The sequence below is a fragment of the Nanorana parkeri genome, unplaced genomic scaffold (assembly GCF_000935625.1).
Source record: "Nanorana parkeri isolate BGI_ZX_2015 unplaced genomic scaffold, ASM93562v1 scaffold31, whole genome shotgun sequence".
Lineage (NCBI taxonomy): Eukaryota > Metazoa > Chordata > Amphibia > Anura > Dicroglossidae > Nanorana > Nanorana parkeri.
Genome location: NW_017306299.1, coordinates 1,308,633 through 1,323,176, shown reverse-complemented (window position 1 = coordinate 1,323,176; position 14,544 = coordinate 1,308,633). Strand labels below are relative to the sequence as shown.

The following is a 14,544-nucleotide window of genomic DNA, read 5'->3' as shown; positions in this document are numbered from 1 at the left end:
CAGCCCACCTGAGACCCTGCAGAGCTTACCATAGAGAGTCTCTGTGGGCTGTGCAGGATCTATGGTGGGTTCTGTGGGACCTCAGGTGGGTGTGTTGCTATGCCCTTCTCTCTCCTGGCTGTCCCTCTTCGCTCTCTCCTGGCTGTCTCTCTTTGCTCGCTCGCTCTCCCTACTGGCTCTCTCTCTTTGCTCGCTCTCCCTCCTGGCTGTCTCTCTTTGCTCGCTATCTCTCCTGGCTGTATTTCCTCGCTCCCTCCTGGCTCTCTCTCTTTGCTCGCTCTCCCTCCTGGTATGTCTCTCTTTGCTCGCTCTCTCTCCTGGCTGTCTCTCTTTACTCGCTCTCTCTCCTGGCTGTCTCTCTTCGCTCTTGCCTGTATATTCTGCAAAAATAAGATGCTACACACTGCTAGAGTGTTGAGGTTTTGCTTTAAGAAAAGGTGGCAACCCTAATCAGCTCACCTCCCGGGTGAAAGGGGACCAGGGCTGGATCTAGCAAAAAGCTGAGGGTGCCGGGAAGAGGGGTAGGGGGGGGGGAGTTTTGACCTGTGCAGGCTGTAAAATCCATGCGTTGGCCCTGGGCCCCTCCGCTGGACGTCCGCCTTGCTCTACCATCACTTATCGCGGGTCAATTAAAATTTTTAATTATGGGTGTAAGTGGGGCCTCACATTTGAGTTTTGCCTAAGGCCTCACAAACTCTAGAGCCGCCTCTGCGGGGCCCCTAGTAACCGCTGATTACCAGGATATTTAATATCCCGGTAACCCCTAATATCATTTTTTTTTGTCTACATTTTTTTTTTTTTAAACAATGTACCTAATTTTTTTCTTCTTTGGGGGGGGGGGCCTTCATGGATTCTTGCACTGGGGCCCTGAGGTCACTAGTTACGCCTCTGACTAAAACTAAAAGAATTCAGATAATTAAAATACGCATTTTAGTTTTAGTCGCATTTTAGTCGTCTACGGACGCAAGCAATCTGCAAGAACGTGCAATGAGAAAGTGAATGAAATACTGATGAAAGAGGGATTCACAAGAAGCAAAGCAGATCCCTGTCTTTATTCCAGGACTCAAGAAGACAGAAGGATATACATCCTAATTGATGTTGATGACATTATAACAAACTAAAACAAAACTTTGAAATTAAAGAGCTAGGAAACATCAGTCACTATCTGGGAATTCAAATAGAGAGAGAAGAAGATGGAAGCTTTCTTCTCAGCCAAAGTCAGAAAATAACAGAACTTTGATACAATTCCACATGCAAGATGCAAAGGAATTAAAACACCTATGAAATCAAATGTATTTTTCCTCTGCTGTTTCTAATATACTGCCTAAAGAAACAATGTAACAATTATTTAAGTACGCAAAGTAGATTTATTGTCAAATGATCCTCTGGGTATTTAGGATCCAATGAGCTCCAGGCCTGAAGGGTTTAAGTTAAATGTAATAAAAATGTCAGTGATCATGTGCTCACAAACATACGCTTTAGCTTCCTATGAAGAGGAGAAATAATATACATTATCATTCCAAGCTACAAGAAATGCTGGCTTCATTAAATCTTGTGGCTCTGTGTAATAATTGTCTGTCAGCAGCTCCAGGCGATGTTCAGAATTGTACAGCAGTCAGTAAATAATAATTTGTAGAAAGTGATACAATTGTCCTCCACGTGAAGACATTGAGCTCGGGATGCCTTAATTACGGGACGAAGCGCTGACTGTGGAAAGAAGAATGTGTAGTACGGAGCAGGCTGAACTCTACAGGCGTGTTACTGCAGTTCACCGTGCAGCACATGCCGGACTACATACATGATTACAGACCGGATGACCATTAGGAATGTGGACATCAGTCATCAGTTATGTTCTGCTAGGAGACAGCGCTGGATCAGAGACCCGCAGCAGCGCTGGAGGGACAGATGAAAACAACAGGAAAGAAGAAAAAGATCGGATTAAGAAACATCAGTTAAGGTAAGTGCTATAATTAAAATTGGGGGGAGGGAAAAATATTTTTGACTTTAATGTCACTTTAAAGGAGAACTATGGGGTTAAGGCTTCTCCCCATAGTTCTCCTTAGGGTAACGGGAGGACACAAACTAGCGTCCTCCCGTCACCCTAGGCTCAGTATACCGCGAGCTGTAGTTTGCGGTGTACTGAGACGTCACAGCTGAAGCGGATCCCGACAATTATGCCGGGATCTGCCCAGGTTCGTGACTGACAGCTGGCTCTGCCTATCTACAGGCAGAGCCAGCTGTACCCGCCCCCTCCCCGTCCGTTCTGCCAGTCAGCGCTGGCGGATCGGAGTGGGGAAGGGGGAATCAAGCCCCTCCCCTGTCACGGCAGAGAGCCGTGTGTTAGGGAAGGAGCGAAGTCCCCCTGTTTGCTGGATTGGAACCCAATAGCAGGGAACAATCCCAGAAGGAGAGTCAAGGCTGAGGTACAAGAAAGGATAATCCAAAATGCGTTGTCAGAGTACAGTCCGGGTCGAGGCAGGCAGCGAGTATCATAAACGGTGAGGCAAGCCAGGGGTCGATAACCAGGAAATCCGAATAGCAGGGAACGGAGGCAGGAAACAGGAAAGGAGGCGTTGTAGCTGCTTAGGGAATGGCAGAATAACTCAGCAACAAGTCTTGGCTCTGGCTGGAATTTAAACCCAGCAGGGGCCAGCGATGCCCCCGTTGTCTGGGCAACAGGAAGCCACAGGTCCCTGCGAACCAATGGGACGGCTGGGAGAGGAGTGCTCGCAAGGCCCTCCCTGGCAATGACCAGCACCCGAAGCAACTAATAAGCCACGGCACTGCCATATGCGCACGTCACGCACGCATGTCATGCATGTGCTCATGTGCAAACATGCAGCATGCCGCCGGGCACCAATTCACCCCAATAAGGACCCTACGATCTCTGTCACACCCGCCGGACCCCAGGCGAGAGGGCACCCCTGGTCCCACGACACTGTGACAGGATCGAGAGGTGAGCGAACGCCGGTATGTGTTCGCTCACCTCCCGATCTACTAAGCCGACCTGTGATAGTCTCATTGTCACAGGTCGGCTAGAACTATGAGGATGAGTGAAAAGCACGCCCCTCATAGTTCTCCTTTAAAGCAGACCTTGTCTTAACCCTTGCCTGAGCCACAGCTAGCTCCTTTTGCACCCGAGGCAAGAACAGAAAATTGTGCCCCCCAACGTGTGATGTCACCCAACGTGCCGCACACACGGCATGTGACGTCATGCCTTCTGCCTCCGAGATGGATGCAGAATGCGCTGATGGCGAAATCCATAATAGCCTAAAAATGTGTTTCGGTTGACAAAACGAATGAAAACATGTTTGGTGTACAGAGGCTGCCCATTCATTCAGAAACTGGTGATAGTAAATGTTTTACTATCATCCATTTATCAATGGGTAGAAGCCTCTATAGTGAGTGCTTCCACCCATTGAGAAAGTCATGAATGAGCAGGATGTGATGTAAAGCACTTCCTGTTCATTCATAACTGGGGACACATAGTACTAGGAGCGCTGTCACTTCAGGATGGCTGATCGGTGGGGAGAGGCCTTAGTGGGGGGCCCAAGAAAATGTTTGCCCAGGGTCCAATCAGTATTAAAGACGGCCCTGGCCTCAGCAATTGTACAAAATCAACTACAATCCCCTGCTCCTGCTCTGGAAATGTATCCTTCCACTGCACAACCTGCTTCATCTGCTGATATGAAGGATATGCTCCTTTCACTGCGTTCCTCCCTGCAACAAGACATGTCAGTCATGTTTGATAAGCTGTCACTATCCATGCAGCTTCTGACCACACGAGTGTGACGCACTGAGAATAGAATAACGGATCTCTCTAAGGGCCACAACTCTCTGGTGGACCATTTTGAAGCACATGCCTCTGAAATTCAATGGCTCAAATCAGTGGCGTCACAAGCGGGGCGCGGCCCGCACCCGGGTGACACCATTGGAGGGGTGACACCAAAATGACTCAGTCATTTTGGTGTCACCCCCCTCTGAAAAGTCGGGCGCTCGGTCATGGACCGTATCAGGAGAGAGTAGGGGACACGGCGCATACCTTATCCTGCCGCCGGATGACTGTCCCCTCCTCTCAGAAGACTGCCGCACATGCACGATGACGTCTCGGCGGGTTGACACTCGGTTACCGCTCCGGGTGTCACCCAGCCTCGGGACGCCCCTGGCTCAAATTAAAGTGCGCTGATCTGGAAGACCGTGCGAGACGCAACAACATAAAATTCAGAGGTATTCCTGAAAACATCACCTCTAATCAGCTTCCACAGTTTATTACTCAGCTTCTAAAAGGACTTATTCCAGACGCATCGGATCAAGACCTCGTTATTGACCGAGCACACAGGATCGTTAAACCCTCTTTTTTACCTGACACGGTTCCTAGAGATGTCCTGGCCCGAGTTAACTTTTACCACACCAAAGAAAGAGCAACGGCGGCCGCGAAGTCTCAATCTGAATTACCACCTCAGTTCAGCGGCATTTCTCTACATGCTGATTTGTCTCAACAGACAACTGCTAATTGCCGCAAGCTCTCACCCATTTCTGTGGCTCTTCGTCAACATCGTATCCTCTATAAATGAGGATTCCCCGCCAAGCTGCTCATCTTACCCTGGGAAAACTTACCCTGTCGCCTCCGTTGAATCTGGTGTCAAGCTCCTATCTGAATGGAACATATCTATTTCAGTGCCTACGGAGATAGAAACATCAACAACATCAACAAATGCGCGTCACGGAAACGTGTCAAAAACTGTGCAACACGTCTGCAGCGCCATGACTTGTTACTGGCACCCAAAACGCAGCCAGGAAAACCGGAAATGCATGGACGCGTTAGAACGCATGCGGGGAAAAAACGCGGCATGCCTGTAGCAGAATCTGCTGCATGAGCTACTTTCCCTTGTTTGTCGTGCATGTAACACCTATTGAAATCAATGGGCATCGGATGCAGCGCGCATTCCCTGTACCCCTGACAGCTTTTATTTTACTGTCTGTGTCCTGTTTGGGAGATTTCCCTTCACTTCCTGCCCGATAGCCACAACAGGAAGTGAGAGGAAATCCCTCCTAAGTCAGGGAAATCCCTGGTGGTAGATTGTACAGATTGTATAGTGTATGATCAGCTTTAGGGTCACCATACACTTCAATCTGGCCATACAATCTTTGTAGGATGAACTTTAGGTTTACCAAAACTGTGTTCTATGGGGAACTGAACTAAACTACCCAAGTAATCTGCATCTAATCAGGCAGATCCTTGCATTATACTTGGTTCAGGCAACCTCAGCGTTACAGCTTTGCTGAAACTACAAACCCCAGCATGCTTCTGCCTCTTGGAGTCACGCCTGTGGCTCAGTCTTGCAATGCCTCATGGGACTTGTAGTTCCACAACAGCTGCAGGGCCAAGGTTGCCTATCCACTGCACTATATAGTCTTGGTAGATCTAAGGGGGTCACCATACATGTTACAATCTGACCAAACAATCAAATTTAGGCAGAGATTGTACAATCAGATTGTAACATGTGCGGCAAGCTTTAAGGAAATTGTACAATCAGATTGTAAGGTGTAGGGTGAGCTTTAACCACATGGTAATTTCCAGTATTGTATGCTCCATGGCTATGCACTGCAACCTGCCTGCAATGGGTTATTACACCTAATTACCCCAGGGCGGTCATAATTGGGCTGTTAGACCCATGATGACATATATTCTCACATCAGCTAAGAAACAATCGATGACGTTGCCGGTTATTTTTAGCAGGGGGGCTAAATTTAGAACAGCAAAGGTGGGCGGTATTACCGCCGGCGGCCGCTAGATGTCAGCGCGACACAGGCAGACGGCAGGCAGAGGAGGGCTGGACAAGCCCCGCCCCTTCACTGCAGTGCTAGGGATCTGACAGCGGCTCATCCACCCAGCGTAGCCCCGCCCTCTTCGGCTTCACCCCGTGCTCACGGCTGGGGGGCGGCTTGCCAGGAGATGGGAACTTCCGGTGTACATCAGTTTCCTGGGTTGCTGGCATTTAAATCCAGCTGGAAAAGGCTGATGTGCATCTTTGGATCCTGTGCCCTGGCCTCCCATCATCAGCAGCAGCCCAGAGCCGGAGGAGCGGCGTTCTTCATGGTTCTCCTACCTAATCATTGTCAGTGATTGCCCTTCATCACCTTCCAGCAACAAAAAAAATCAAAGATTCTGATTTATAATCTGTGCACCATCACCAGGCTGCAGCATTGGACCTGCACAGACTGATCTGCATTATTGCAAAATCAGTGGCAATTGATTTTATTTCTGCTGCTGAAATTGAATTTTTATTATTTTAATTTTTTTAAATTTTGATCCTTTTTTTTTTTTTTGCTCTTGCCTGCGCCAGCATGTTCAGCTGGCTGGGGAGCGATGACCGGAGGAAGAAGGACCCCGAGGTCTTCCAGACGGTCAGCGATGGGCTCAAGAAGCTTTACAAGACTAAGCTCCTCCCCCTGGAGGAGTACTACAAGTTCCACGAGTTCCATTCGCCAGCGCTGGAGGACGCCGACTTCGATAACAAGCCCATGGTGCTGCTGGTGGGTCAATACTCCACGGGGAAGACCACCTTCATTAGGTAATTTTATCTTTTGGGTTGGGGGAAGGCATGACCGGGGTTCGTTTGCAGGGGCAACAGTGATATTGAGCTTGCTGTCACCCGTGGCAACCGGTCAATTTAGTTTCTTGGGGTCCAGCCAGATTTCAGATTCGTTGCTGGGGGTTACAGCCCTTGGAGCGTCTTTGCTGATCGCTGCACTGCCTTACAGTATAGGATGATGGAATACAATGGATGCTTTATCACCTGGAGTGTGCAGTGGTTAGCAGTAGTGATGAAGAATTGGGGATGAGGAGTGCAGTAGTTAGTAGTGGTGATGAGGAATGCAGTAGTGATGAAATTTTGGGGATGAGGAGTGCAGTAGTGATGAAGAATTGGGGATGAGGAGTGCAGTTGTGATGACGAGGGCAGTAGTGATGAAGAATTGGGGATGAGGAGTGCAGTAGTTGGCTGTAGTGATGGAGACTTGGGGAGGAGGAGTGCAGTAGTTGGCAGTAGTGATGAAGAATTGGGGAGGAGGAGTGCAGTAGTTGGCAGTAGAGGTGAATAATAGGGTAGGAGGAGGGCAGTAGTGATGAAGAATTGGGGAGGAGGAGTGCAGTAGTGGTGAAGAATTGGGGAGGAGGAGTGCAGTAGTGATGAAGAATTGGGGATGAGGAGTGCAGTAGTGATGAAGAATTGGGGATGCGGAGTGCAGTAATGATGAAGAATTGGGGAGGCGGAGGGCAGTAGTAATGAAGAATTGGGGAGGCGGAGTGCAGTAATGATGAAGAATTGGGGATGAGGAGTGCAGTAATGATGAAGAATTGGGGATGCGGAGGGCAGTAGTAATGAAGAATTGGGAATGCGAAGTGCAGTAATGATGAAGAATTGGGGATGAGGAGTGCAGTAATGATGAAGAATTGGGGAGGCGGAGTGCAGTAATGATGAAGAATTGGGGAGGCGGAGTGCAGTAATGATGAAGAATTGGGGAGGCGGAGTGCAGTAATGATGAAGAATTGGGGAGGCGGAGTGCAGTAATGATGAAGAATTGGGGAGGCGGAGTGCAGTAATGATGAAGAATTGGGGAGGCGGAGTGCAGTAATGATGAAGAATTGGGGAGGCGGAGTGCAGTAATGATGAAGAATTGGGGAGGCGGAGTGCAGTAATGATGAAGAATTGGGGAGGCGGAGTGCAGTAATGATGAAGAATTGGGGAGGCGGAGTGCAGTAATGATGAAGAATTGGGGAGGCGGAGTGCAGTAATGATGAAGAATTGGGGAGGCGGAGTGCAGTAATGATGAAGAATTGGGGAGGCGGAGTGCAGTAATGATGAAGAATTGGGGAGGCGGAGTGCAGTAATGATGAAGAATTGGGGAGGCGGAGTGCAGTAATGATGAAGAATTGGGGAGGCGGAGTGCAGTAATGATGAAGAATTGGGGAGGCGGAGTGCAGTAATGATGAAGAATTGGGGAGGCGGAGTGCAGTAATGATGAAGAATTGGGGAGGCGGAGTGCAGTAATGATGAAGAATTGGGGAGGCGGAGTGCAGTAATGATGAAGAATTGGGGAGGCGGAGTGCAGTAATGATGAAGAATTGGGGAGGCGGAGTGCAGTAATGATGAAGAATTGGGGAGGCGGAGTGCAGTAATGATGAAGAATTGGGGAGGCGGAGTGCAGTAATGATGAAGAATTGGGGAGGCGGAGTGCAGTAATGATGAAGAATTGGGGAGGCGGAGTGCAGTAATGATGAAGAATTGGGGAGGCGGAGTGCAGTAATGATGAAGAATTGGGGAGGCGGAGTGCAGTAATGATGAAGAATTGGGGAGGCGGAGTGCAGTAATGATGAAGAATTGGGGAGGCGGAGTGCAGTAATGATGAAGAATTGGGGAGGCGGAGTGCAGTAATGATGAAGAATTGGGGAGGCGGAGTGCAGTAATGATGAAGAATTGGGGAGGCGGAGTGCAGTAATGATGAAGAATTGGGGAGGCGGAGTGCAGTAATGATGAAGAATTGGGGAGGCGGAGTGCAGTAATGATGAAGAATTGGGGAGGCGGAGTGCAGTAATGATGAAGAATTGGGGAGGCGGAGTGCAGTAATGATGAAGAATTGGGGAGGCGGAGTGCAGTAATGATGAAGAATTGGGGAGGCGGAGTGCAGTAATGATGAAGAATTGGGGAGGCGGAGTGCAGTAATGATGAAGAATTGGGGAGGCGGAGTGCAGTAATGATGAAGAATTGGGGAGGCGGAGTGCAGTAATGATGAAGAATTGGGGAGGCGGAGTGCAGTAATGATGAAGAATTGGGGAGGCGGAGTGCAGTAATGATGAAGAATTGGGGAGGCGGAGTGCAGTAATGATGAAGAATTGGGGAGGCGGAGTGCAGTAATGATGAAGAATTGGGGAGGCGGAGTGCAGTAATGATGAAGAATTGGGGAGGCGGAGTGCAGTAATGATGAAGAATTGGGGAGGCGGAGTGCAGTAATGATGAAGAATTGGGGAGGCGGAGTGCAGTAATGATGAAGAATTGGGGAGGCGGAGTGCAGTAATGATGAAGAATTGGGGAGGCGGAGTGCAGTAATGATGAAGAATTGGGGAGGAGGAGTGCAGTAGTGATGAAGAATTGGGGAGGTGACCCTGGGTGATGACTGAACAAAGATGGCTCCGACCTTCTAGAGAGAAAAGCAGATGGAAGGCATTGTCAGGGGGAGCACTGTGTGAGAGGTAATAAATACCCGGAAGTGTTACATTGGGACAGTAGTTAACCACTTCAAGACCAGGTGTTTAGACCCCCTTCCTGGCCAGGCCATTTTTCAGTATTCAGCGCTGCAGTACTTTGACTGACGTTTATTCCGTCATGCAACTCTGTACCGGGGGGGCGTGTCAGAGCGGACGTCTAAAGACGCCCGCTCAGATCTAGAGAGCTCGGGCCGGCCGTTTTTTTACTACGGCCGGCCCGGAGGTAGTTAAAGAAGACCTCCGGGCAGAAGAAATCCTCTGCAGTGGGGCTGCCCCGGCACTGCTAGGGTTAAGTACTCGTTTTGGTCTAGGGTCTAAAATTCTTCTTCGGGAGGAACAAATATATCTTCTATTGGTGATGTGTGGAGGGGGGGCGGGGTTGTGCCTGATGCCCGTGTAGTTGAATGTTGTATGGAATGTGAGGGTCACATGACACATCAAGGGCACCTCGGTGCGGTCTGGCACGCTCTCAGCAGTTCCACACGCAGGATCCCGCCGGTTCCTCTATACACCGGCATTATGGAAATTCTTCCCTCTCCAGATAAAGTGACACAACACTCCCGAGTTATATCTCGGAGTTACATTCAGGTACCTGAACTATTAACAACAATGGGGGGAATTTATCAAAACTGGAACAGACAAAATCTGGAGCAGATTTGCACGGCAGCCAATCAGTTTCTCTGTCTCATTTTCAAATCTTACCTGAGCAACCTGAGGAGAGATGCTGATTGATTGCCATGGGCAACTGCTTCCGATTCTGCCTGCTGCAGTTTTGATAAATCCCCCCCCTCCCAATGTATCTTATTTGTGTATCACTCAGCTGTAGATCCTCAAATCATCTCTGAATTGGTGCTGACACTGTCCTTCCTTCTGGAGGGTGGCTACTTTTGTTCCCCATGGTCCCTGTGTGTGTTGTAAAGTAGTCACCGCTCCAAGCTCGCTCCTGTGATGGACTACAATCTCAAACTAGTTACAAAATTACAAACTAGTAAACTAAACATGAGATTGTAGTCCATCACAGGAGCGAGCTTGGAGCGGTGACTACTTTACAACACACACAGGGACCATGGGGAACAAAAGTAGCCACCCTCCAGAAGGAAGGACAGTGTCAGCACCAATTCAGAGATGATTTGAGGATCTACAGCCGAGTGATACACAAATAAGATACATTGTTGTTAATATTTGAAGTACTTGATTATTTTAAAGATTTAACTCCTGAGTGTAGTCTCACTTTAAGGGCCTTGTCACACCATCAGGAGTGCGTTCCAGTGCGTTCGCCCTCTGTAACGCAACCTGGCCAGCTCAGTTTTTCTGAGGGGGCGTGGTGGTGCATTGAACTCGGTAAGATCGCCGGCAACCGTATGCGTGGCACATTAAAGTACATGTGGCACACTCAAACAATTCATCCCCACACAGCTACCTCCTCATGTATCACTGGCCCCTCCCTTTTAGATTGTAAGCCCTCAGGGGCAGGGCCCTCCTTACCATCTTGTCTTGAATTGTATTGTGATTGTAATGTCTTCCTTATATTGTAAAGTGCTGCGCAAACTGTTGGCGCCATATAAATCCTTTACAATAATAATTAGTGCCTGCGATCCGGGCCAGTGCAATCTGCAAGGAGAAAAAATGTTGACTTGCAGGCGGTGTCCACCGTTGTGTCCACTATCTGGAATTAAAACTTGGAAAAATGCGTTCCAGTGTTTGGGATGATCCGCTCATTTGGGCGTGACACAAATTATAGTCCGGACATCTTCTGGGAACAAATTTACATGAAGTCTGTCACGGAACGATTTATATTTATTCATAGACAGATGGAGAGAATTTTTCTTTATATGAAACACTCTCACTACTATATCTGTAACAAGTCAAGGCAGCTGGACTTGCTGTATTTTTCTTGCAGACGTTTCACTGGTCGTCCGACCAGCTTTCTCAATTCAGAATGACTTGTAGGAAAAATTATCTGGGAATAAATATGGTGAATGTTGCTCCAATCCACAGCATCTGTTATGCTGGGCACACACCTTACAACCATCGCAAGACTTTTGTCTTGCGATGGTTGTAAGGTACTTAAAAAAACGTACGATCTGCCCATCTTGGACAGGCAGATCGTACTTGCGATGATCGCAAGCCGCACCCCCCTGAGGGGCGGGCTTCCGATGACCGCAATGCTGAGCGGGCAGTGTGCGCTTGCGCACACCGGCCCGTCCGGCTTTTATCGTACGAACATGCGTACGATGCTCAGCGGGTTTTCCAACATGTTCGTAAGTTAAAAGTGGTGCGACCTTACAGTAGTAGAGGTCGCACGGCTTCCACACACCTTACGATAATCGTACGATCGCGGGATTTCTCGCGATTATCATACCATTATCGCAAGGTGTGTGGGGACCTTAAGTCACAACCAGGTGTTGATTGCATTTGCATAATTGGAGTCTAAGAGGTTTATTGCAGACAATAGATGTCCCCCTCCCCCACACCTCTATTCTATACAATTCTGTTTTAACACTTCTCTCTGGGCAGGTTAATAACACATCCTAGACTCCAATTATGCAAATGTAATCAAAACATGGTTGTGACTAACAGATTATGTGGATTGGAGCAACATTCACCATATTTATTCCCAGTGTGGCATTGTGAGGCAATACCACGGTGTTAGGTGGCCTCAAAGTCACCCAGGGTTCTCAGCCAGAGGGGCTGAGTGGCTCCAGGAAGACATTACTGGTACCAGGAGAGAACTGCCTTTTCAGTTCTTTCTGGGTTTTCTGGATCAAGGTTGGGATCCTGGAGCCAGGAGATTTCTTAGAGCTCTGGGTGGGAAGAAATCTCCATTCCTGGGTCCATGCTTTGGTGGTGACCAGCACCTGATTGTGCACCTGTTTACATCCCTCATGAAGTGTGTGCTGGGATGTGTTCAGGGCCCCACCTGTGAGTCAGGAGAGCTCCACCCCGGAGTCAGTGTGGAGGCCAGGGCAGCAGGGAGCTGCGGGTTTGTGAACCATATTGAGAGGATTGGCATGTTATTGCTGTTGTCTGGAGGAACCAGACAGTGGCCCTAAAGATTGAGGCCGGAGCAGCAGTGCTGCGAGAGAGACTTGTTAAAAGACTGGGACACCTTGAGTGTACGTGACAACTCGAGGATTGGTGAGCCCCTATCTGTTATGCTACAGCAAGCTATTTATGTTGGATTTCGTGTTATCTATCGTTTTGAAAGCAAATAAACTGCATTGTACTTGCACCTCCGGTCTTCAGTGGAGTGTCCTTGTTACACCAGATAATTTTTGTACAAGCCATTCTGAATTGAGAAAGCTGGTCGGGTGACCAGTGAAACGTCTGCAAGAAAAATACAGCAAGTCCAGTTGCCTTGATTTATTGTTTACTGATATACCCTGACCTGGATGAATGAGAACCTTCACAGACACCCACCCTACTAATTCATGAAACATTAAAGTGACATTAAACCCTCAGATTTTTTAACATAAACCAATATTGTAATGTGCGCCTTAGTGTAATCCATGGTTGTTTCTCTTCTCTTTGCTGCTCTTCCTTTTAAATCCTCATGTCTTCTCATGCTTGGGGAGAACTTCCCTTTGCAGCTGAGTGCCTCTTCCTGTAGTGCTGGCTCAGGTTGTCAACCTACACACAGACACCGTGTATCCATTCCAGAGATAAGGATGTCTGCTGCAAAACAGAAGTTCTCCCTCAGCATGAGAACAGATACGGATTTAAAAGGAAGAGCAGCAAAGAGAAGGGAAACAGCCATGGATTACAGTAAGGCACACATTACAGTATGGGTTTATGTTAAAAAATCTGAGGGTTTAATGTCACTTTAAGTCCGGGCACAAAACCTAAATCTGTTCCTCAAGAGGATAATTATTCTTTGTGTGCAACAAATGTCTTTACAAACCCAGATATAACCTGCACAGTGCTGTACAGAGAGGAGAGCTGTGGGAGCGACCCAACAAGCCCCACCCACTACAGGCTGCCTATAAAAAAAACTACAGAAGGGGGTGGAGACAATGCCAGCAGCCAGAGACGTAACTAGAAACTTCAGGGCCTCGGTGCAAAAAAAAAACATGAAGGGCTCCCCCAACCCCCCACCGCCATGTGAAGGAGCTGCGGAGAGTTGGCATGCTGGGAGCTGAGGCGGTTAACGGGGCCCTCTTTCTCCTGTCCGGGCCCCCCCAAGTGGTGAAACTACCAGCGTCACAGCTGCGATTGGGCACTGGCGTTCCACCACTTGGGGGGGCCCGTTAACCACCAAGGTGTCGACCTTGCCTACCGGACTACAGCTCCCAGCAGGCAGACACTCCGCAGCTCTTTCCCATGGTTGTTAATATGGTGGTATGGGCAGTCTCTGCAGGGCTGCGGGTGGTCTCTCCAGGGCTGCGGGCAGCAGAGAGCGTTCTTTATTACAGGAGGGCGGAGACAAGACCAGTCACCTGCACACATAGAGAGAGCAGCAGTGAGCGGTCTTTATTACAGGAGTGGGCGGAGACAAGACCAGTCACCTGCACACATAGAGAGAGCAGCAGTGAGCGGTCTTTATTACAGGAAGCTCCAAGTCTCACACTGGATGACAGCACAGATCTGGAAGAAATAAACAAAGCTCACCAAGATTCCAGGAAGAATACACATGGGTAGAGTAGGGGATGGTAAAGATCCCCGTCAGGATTTATTTCTGCCTTTGTCTCATTGGGGAGAATTCCCTTGACTTCCTGTCCTGAAGACACAACAGGAAGCAAGAGGAAATCTCTGCAAAGTGAGAGAAAAATCTGGTTATATACTGGTGCCACCAGAACACGGGTCCCCATCCCTGCTCTGAGTTCCCGGGTCTGCACTCCTACATGTTCTATATTATATAGGGGACGGGGGGAACACTCAAAACTTCACGTTGATAGGAGCTGTGAATTTGGCTGGGACATATAAGATGCCACCGGGCTCCATTTATACCTAAAATATCACTTTTTGGTGGACTGACCCTTTAAAACAGGGGTAGCCAAACTCCGCCCTCCAGCTGTGGTAAAACTACAAATCCCATGAGGCATCTCTCTCCGGGAGTCGTGGCTGTGAGAATCTTGCAATGCCTCATGGGATTTGTAGTTCGACAGCTGGAGGGCCGGGGTTTGGCTACCCCTGCTTTAAAAGGTCGTCTACACAAGCCCTCAAGGTGTACATAGGCTTCGCATAGGGCAGCAAGTCAAATGCAGAAACAGGCTTGTATCTGAGATCCATATTCAAGTCAGACCTTGTGTCCCACATCCGTTAGAAGCAGCCCCCCC

At 48.7% G+C, this 14,544-nt stretch overlaps 1 protein-coding gene across 1 annotated transcript in view; it reads left to right on the top strand.

The window, feature by feature from the left end:
• The first annotated feature begins 6,338 nt into the window (after positions 1 to 6,338).
• The window catches only part of EHD3 (EH domain containing 3), a 53,125-nt gene continuing 44,919 nt past the window's right edge, over positions 6,339 to 14,544 (top strand). The window contains exon 1 of the mRNA XM_018568417.1: positions 6,339 to 6,575. Coding sequence (XP_018423919.1) covers positions 6,349 to 6,575 — 227 coding nt within the window. The 5' untranslated portion in view covers positions 6,339 to 6,348. The remainder of the gene's footprint in view (positions 6,576 to 14,544) is intronic.